Source organism: Apaloderma vittatum, unplaced genomic scaffold (genome assembly GCF_000703405.1).
Source record: "Apaloderma vittatum isolate BGI_N311 unplaced genomic scaffold, ASM70340v1 scaffold30107, whole genome shotgun sequence".
Classification (NCBI taxonomy): Eukaryota; Metazoa; Chordata; class Aves; order Trogoniformes; family Trogonidae; genus Apaloderma; species Apaloderma vittatum.
In genome coordinates, this window is record NW_009728332.1 from 7,792 (window position 1) to 13,798 (window position 6,007).

General features: G+C 57.1%; 1 protein-coding gene across 1 annotated transcript in view; it reads right to left on the bottom strand.

Annotated features, from left to right (window-relative positions):
- Positions 1 to 5,448, bottom strand: part of LOC104277421 (annexin A6-like) — a 7,310-nt gene extending 1,862 nt beyond the window's left edge. Inside the window, exons 1-9 of the mRNA XM_009874048.1 lie at positions 5,337 to 5,448; positions 4,988 to 5,082; positions 4,480 to 4,593; positions 3,844 to 3,934; positions 3,036 to 3,115; positions 2,779 to 2,832; positions 1,382 to 1,399; positions 451 to 547; positions 37 to 132 (exon numbers count right to left, since the gene is read on the bottom strand). Of these exons, the coding sequence (XP_009872350.1) occupies positions 37 to 132; positions 451 to 547; positions 1,382 to 1,399; positions 2,779 to 2,832; positions 3,036 to 3,115; positions 3,844 to 3,934; positions 4,480 to 4,593; positions 4,988 to 5,082; positions 5,337 to 5,448 (757 nt within the window). The remainder of the gene's footprint in view (positions 1 to 36; positions 133 to 450; positions 548 to 1,381; positions 1,400 to 2,778; positions 2,833 to 3,035; positions 3,116 to 3,843; positions 3,935 to 4,479; positions 4,594 to 4,987; positions 5,083 to 5,336) is intronic.
- Positions 5,449 to 6,007: the final 559 nt, after the last annotated feature.

The following is a 6,007-nucleotide window of genomic DNA, read 5'->3' on the forward strand; positions in this document are numbered from 1 at the left end:
AGCCCTGCCCCAAAGAGGCACCCACTGGGCACTGACCGATGGCCAGGAAGGCGTCCTTCACATCTCCCGACATCCGCTTCCTGATGGCGTGCTCCACGTCATGGTTGGTCATTTTGATGAACTCCTGAAACACTGGGGATGGGGGAGAGGAAAGGGGTCACCACTGAGCTGCTCCGGTCCAGCCCTGGGTGCCCAGGAGACTTGGCCCTCAACCATGGAGACTTCTGGACTAGATAGGACTAGAGTAGGCTTGGGTGACCTCAACTGTCCACCTCAAGTGCAAGGCCATGCCATCACCTACCATTGCCCCATCCCCACCCCTGCTGGGGACACAGGGCTCAACCTTGAGGAGACCCCAATCTCCTGCTGCCCAAGAGTCCCACCCAGCCCAAATCGAAGCACTTGTGTTGCAGGTAAGGGTCCGGCAGTGGTGGAGAAACATGCTCCTACCTCTGCGGAGGTGAGGGTAGCTCCGGGTACAGAGGATGCTGAGGAATCGAGTCTCCAGGGAGTCGCTGGAGTCATTGCTGGAGACATCAGCAAGTTTCTGGGAAAGCAACCGAGAATGAAGTGGGAGGCAGGGGGACAGGCATAGCACAGAGGAACAAAGATGTCAAACAGCTCTTCCTGGGACAGCCAGTCCTGAACAGCTGCAAAGCAGGTGTTCTTTTATGAGCAGGAAAATAAGTTGGAGTTTTTTGACCAATAAAAGGCATTTTCTATGCATGGATGTGGAGGTGCACAGCTGCACACTCACACATTACCTCGGAGAAAATATGTGCTCCAGTTTTTATGAAAAAAGCTTTGCAATGCTTATGGTTAAAGGCTTCTTTTTGTCCTTTTGGGAGGATGTTTTGTGGGTGACTGATGCTGAACAGGGAATTCAGAGCTGTCAGACACAGGAGCCACCCTCCGCCCTGGCCCACAGCAGTGCTGCCCACAGGTGAAACCATGGCCCCTCTGCTGTGGGGCTCAGCGGTGAGGCTGTAATCACACACATTAGGCTATCGCTGTAGAAAGCTGCTCCTTCCCCGATTCCCACTTCTGGTGAGCCACGGAAGGCAGCCCTGAGTCCTGTGCTGCCAGGAGCATGGATCCTGCATGCAGGCAGTGGGCAGGATTGGTGCCCAATCCCTCCCAAGGGCAGGAAGGTGGCTGTCTCTCCTGCCTGACACTGCAGGGAAATGCCCTCATGTAGGTGCCATCTGTCCCCTTGCCACCCATCCTGATGCCAGGACCCTGGAGCCCCAAGCAAGCGAGCACAGCCCGTGTGGCCAGATGGGCCCAGCATGCGAGGCTGCTATTCCCAGCCCCACACCCAAGGAGCACAGCATCCTCTCAAACATGCAGAACGCTGAGGAGCAAAAGGGCAGGCACTCACCAGGGTCTCAGCAACAACCTGGGAGAGAGAAAGAGAGAGACAGGAGTACAACAGGGTCAAAAGGTGCTGCTCAACCTTTATCCTTCCCTGACAAAGCAAGGGAAGTCTAGCAAAATCCCCCAGAATGACCTGTCCCCAGCTCCCCTATGAGTTGGCCTGATCTTAGGACCTGCATCCTCCTCCAGGTTGGCCTCTACACCCCTACCTGGGGTGGGAGGGTGGTGTTTGGCTCAGCAAAGACAGCCCCCTCCTACCCCAGGGGCTTGCGTACTAGCCTGTTACTCCTTGGGGAGCATCCTTGCCTGGCCCCGCACCGAGCCTGCCGCCTCTGCCAGGCACAGGCAGCGGGAGGAAAGGAGGAGCAGCTTCGCTCACAAAACACAGTGTGGCTCCTAGCCAGCTGCTGCCCGGCTGGCTCGTCCCTGCATTTGTCTGCCATCCCTGGCTCTCTCTTTCTCTGCAGCAGGTCAAGGGGAGCGGCAACACATGGCGCGGGGTGCAGGCAGCGCTGCATCCGCTCCCTCTGCCGGCAGCAGCCCCGCCGGGGGAGCTGCACGTCTGCCCACAGGGGCTGGAGCAAGACAGCGAAGCGATAGCTCGGGTTTGGTCCTGCACAGAGCTCCCCAGCTCCTTTTGGGAAAGGGCTTGGCCCGAAGGAGCAGGAGGCCAAGGCGCATGGTGCAAAGGTCACAGGTTGAGCCAGGCAATGGGGCCCCAGCACCCCCTTGCACTGTTTCTGGCTTCCCCGTCCAGTCCTGGCTCACCACGGCCCAGTAAAGATGAGGCAATGGTTTGCCGGCTGGGACTGGCATCCCAGCCTGCTGGCAGGGTGAATTACAGAATGGTTTGGGTTGAAAAGGACCTTAAAGATCATCTAATTCTAATGCCCCTGCCATGGGCAGGGACACCTCCCGCTAGATCAGGTCAGCTCAAAGTCCCTTCCAACCTGGCCCTGAACATCTTAGGCTTCAGGGTTGCCCCACGCACAACACCAAGAGGTGGGTGGCTCCTCCAGACCAGCTCAAAGCTGCCTTTGAAGCTCAAGGACCAGATTTCAACATCAGTGTGTTTTATTGGACCCTGAAGCAGCACCTCCACACAAGAAATGGTGAAGTCTCTGACTGGGAGCTCCCTGGGGCTGGGCCCTGGGGCTGCTCTCACAGGCTGCAACTTCCCTGTACGTGGAGGAGCAGAGCCCAGGGCATCAGAAATCAGGTCAGGGAGCTTTACCTCCAAGGATGTCGCTTCACCTGGCATCTCCCCCTGCAGCTTACAGAGACCCTGCCCCAGCAGCATTTGCTTCCCAGAGGATGTTACTTCCAAACCAGGGGATGCAACATCCTCATTTTTTTGTTTTTATGCAGAAACTGTAACAGCATGGCCAGTGTGGTTCTTACCTTGGCATCTTCATGTGCCTGTGTCAGGTTCTCTGGTCCTTCGTCGCGGTTGCCCTGTGGTTCAATACAAAAGTCATGGAGCTGGGGAGAGGACATCTCCCAGGAAAGCCCCAAGTGAGGGGGTGGCAGCCAGGATCCAGCAGCCCTGCCCAGGCAGGCAGTGATGCTCTGTCTTCTCCACAGCCACTCTCCTCACAGACCCTCACCACTGCCCACAGCAGGGAGGGGACAAGCCCCAGCAAGGGAACCACCCTTACCAGAGCCAGGGAGACGAGAATCCTCTTGAAATGTCCTGAAGTGTCAGAGCTCAAATCATCTTCCAGGCGCTTGTGGTAGGCTGTGGAGACAGAGGACAGCTGAACCCTGCCCCCTGCCTGCAGATCTGCTTCCCACCCACCAGTACCCGTTGTGCCCATGATCCCCATGGCAGCTGTGGATGGGGGTGACCATCCTCCAGCCTCTACATGGCTGAAAATGCCTCCATCTGCTATTTTCAGGCCCAGGGAGGAGGGAATCACCCCAGCAGCTATAATGCACAAGCACAGCTTCATGCTCCAGGTGCTCCAGAGGGAAAGGGATCATCATGAAAGAGCTCTCAGAGGAGGAGACATTGGTGGCAGAGCTGCGGCAGGCTGCCAGGACATGGAGACAGGCCAGGACCAACACTTTGCTGGGGGTGACTGGTCACAGCCATCAGTTCAAAACTTTGGGCTCTCTGTGGGGAGAAGAGGCTGCAGATTTAACCTGGAGCTTGCAGCCCTTGTTCTGTATGGAGAAAGGGGCATGGATGGATGGGAAAGAGAAATGCAGAGTCTGGGGCGGTAAGAAATCACAGGATGGATTTGAGGACTCCTTCCAGCCTCATCTCAGGTTTCCACTTCTCTTTAATGAGCTGTTGGACCTGGGTAAGGACTGCTCTTGCCTGGAAGGACTAATAGATCTTCACAGCACGAAGCCATGGATCCAACCCAGAGACAAAAGTTGTGCCCCAGGCTCTGGAAACAATCTTGTACAACATTAAATATGGTCCATGCCCACGACCTGGGTGTCTCTCCTGTTCCATACCTTCCTGATACGCCTCATTGATAGCCTTGATCTCCTGATTGTTCCGCGTGGCCATGATTTCGATGAGGACTTTCTCATCTGTACCAGCCCCCTGGAAGAGAGTAGAATGGTGGGACGCTGCCAATGCCAGCGCTGTATGGGGACGCAGTAGCATCACCCTGCCAGTGCCACGCAAGGGGGAGCTGCTCTAAACCCAGGGCTACCACATGCCAGAAGTCCAGAAAATGGCCCGGAGAGCTGGAAATAACCAGCATGAAAGTGTCCAAATGTGCTCCTAGTGGGATCCTAACTGGTGTGACTGGTAGCTAGTGGGGCATGCCACCGGTTTGCCCCTACCTTGGCTGCCTGCACCTAGCAGCGCACTGCTCCCACTGCAAAGCAGGGATGCTCTGGAAAGCAGTGGAGACCTCTGAGACTTTGTATACAAACTGGCTAGACCATGCTGGGCTATAAAGAGGCCAAAGTGGGCTCCCAGCATGTCCTGGTGCTTTCTGCTGTTTTCCTTCCATATAAGAGAGAAAAGCCTAGGGATGGGTGAAGCTGGGGTGCTCCAGCAGTCCCAGGCCACCAGCAGTGTGGGTACGACCACAGTGAAAACCCTTGTCCTCACATGCTGAAGCTGATACCACCAGTTACCTCCACAGCCTTCCGCAGCTGCTTGGCATCATACTGCGCCGGCGTCAGCATGAGCCCGAGGATCAGCTTGGCCAAGCTGCCCGACAGCTCGGATTTCAGGTCTGCCATCAGGTCCTGCAAAAGCGTTTGAGGGTTCAGTCCCCGGCTCCAAGGACAGAGCAGCCAAGGCAACACTGGGGAAAAAACAGGGGAGCAGAGTGTGGAGGTGGGAGACATCTGGGAAGACCCTTGGGCCAGTTTTAAGGTCACATTTTAGGGGTGCCTCTGGGGAGATCCTGGCTCTGGAATTCTCTAAGCAGGACCAAGGCCTCCCCTTGGGCTGGTGGAGCACCCAGAGCGGGAGGATGCTTTGACAGCTTGGCCTTCAAGTCATGCTGGGACAAATCAGGGTGCCCTGGCTGCCCACCCCTCCCTGGGCAGGATTTTTTTCAGCAAGCGGCACATCTCTGCATGGGAGGGGGAAAGATGCAAGCAGAAGGAAGGAACGGGGCAGGGGAGCTAACAGTACCCTGCCGTAGTGAGCCTTGTAAGCCTTTAGAATCTGCTGCCTCTGAGCATTGCTCCTCTGTGTCACCACCTCGATGATGGCCCCTTCGTCCGTGCCTGCAAGGACAGTGGTGATGCTGGGGAGAGCCAAGGGGGACAACAGAGCCACACTGTGTCACCCCTGACTATAGGCCCATCTCCACCCCTGCAAACTGTGGAGGTGGGAAAGGCAGAGCTCCCACAGCTCCAAAACCATCTTTATTCCCCCTGCAGCAGCTTTCATGCAGCCCTGCATGGTCCAAGGTGGGGTTTTTGCCCCAGGAGCTCTTGAGGAGCAGCGGGAAGGGGCTGAGCGCACGATCCCCACTTACCCAGGCCCTTCATGGCCTTCCTCAGCACTTGTGCGTCCCCGTCATCGTTGAAGCTTCCTGCAGGCTGCACGGTTCCTCGCAGCTGTGGGTACACAAAGGGGTTTGGGTTCATCCCTGAGCTGGGTGGAGTGGAGGGACAGGGATGGACACGGGAAGGGGAGGTGCCACCCAGCAAGGCGAGGCCAAAGCAAGTTGTGTGTTAGTGCAAGCACCTGGGGCTCAGTGAGGATGTCCCCACCACCGTCACCCCTTCCATCAAGGGGCACACCACAGCCAGGCCAGCAGAGAGCAGGGAGAAGACAGCAACAGACAATCCCTGGAGTCTCAGTGTCCTGCTTGGTGTAACACCCACCTCCCCTAGCACTGGGACCACTTGGCTGGGGCTGACTGCATCAGCTGGGAGCCAGAAGAGGAGTCATTGAAAGGACGCCCGCTCCTGCCCTGTAATTCTACCCTCCTGCATCCTTACAGCTCCCAGCACATCTCCATCCTCGCCAATGCATAGGGCTCAGGGTGACTGTTCTGCACATCCCAAAGCACCCTTTTGTGGGTGCCTCCAGCTGCATGCAGGGTGCCGGCTCTCCGCGTGCCCTGTGGTCAGGGTGGGCTGCCCTGGGGAGCAGGTGGTCTCCAGCAGACACGGGAGCCAGGGCTGCACATGATGCATCACA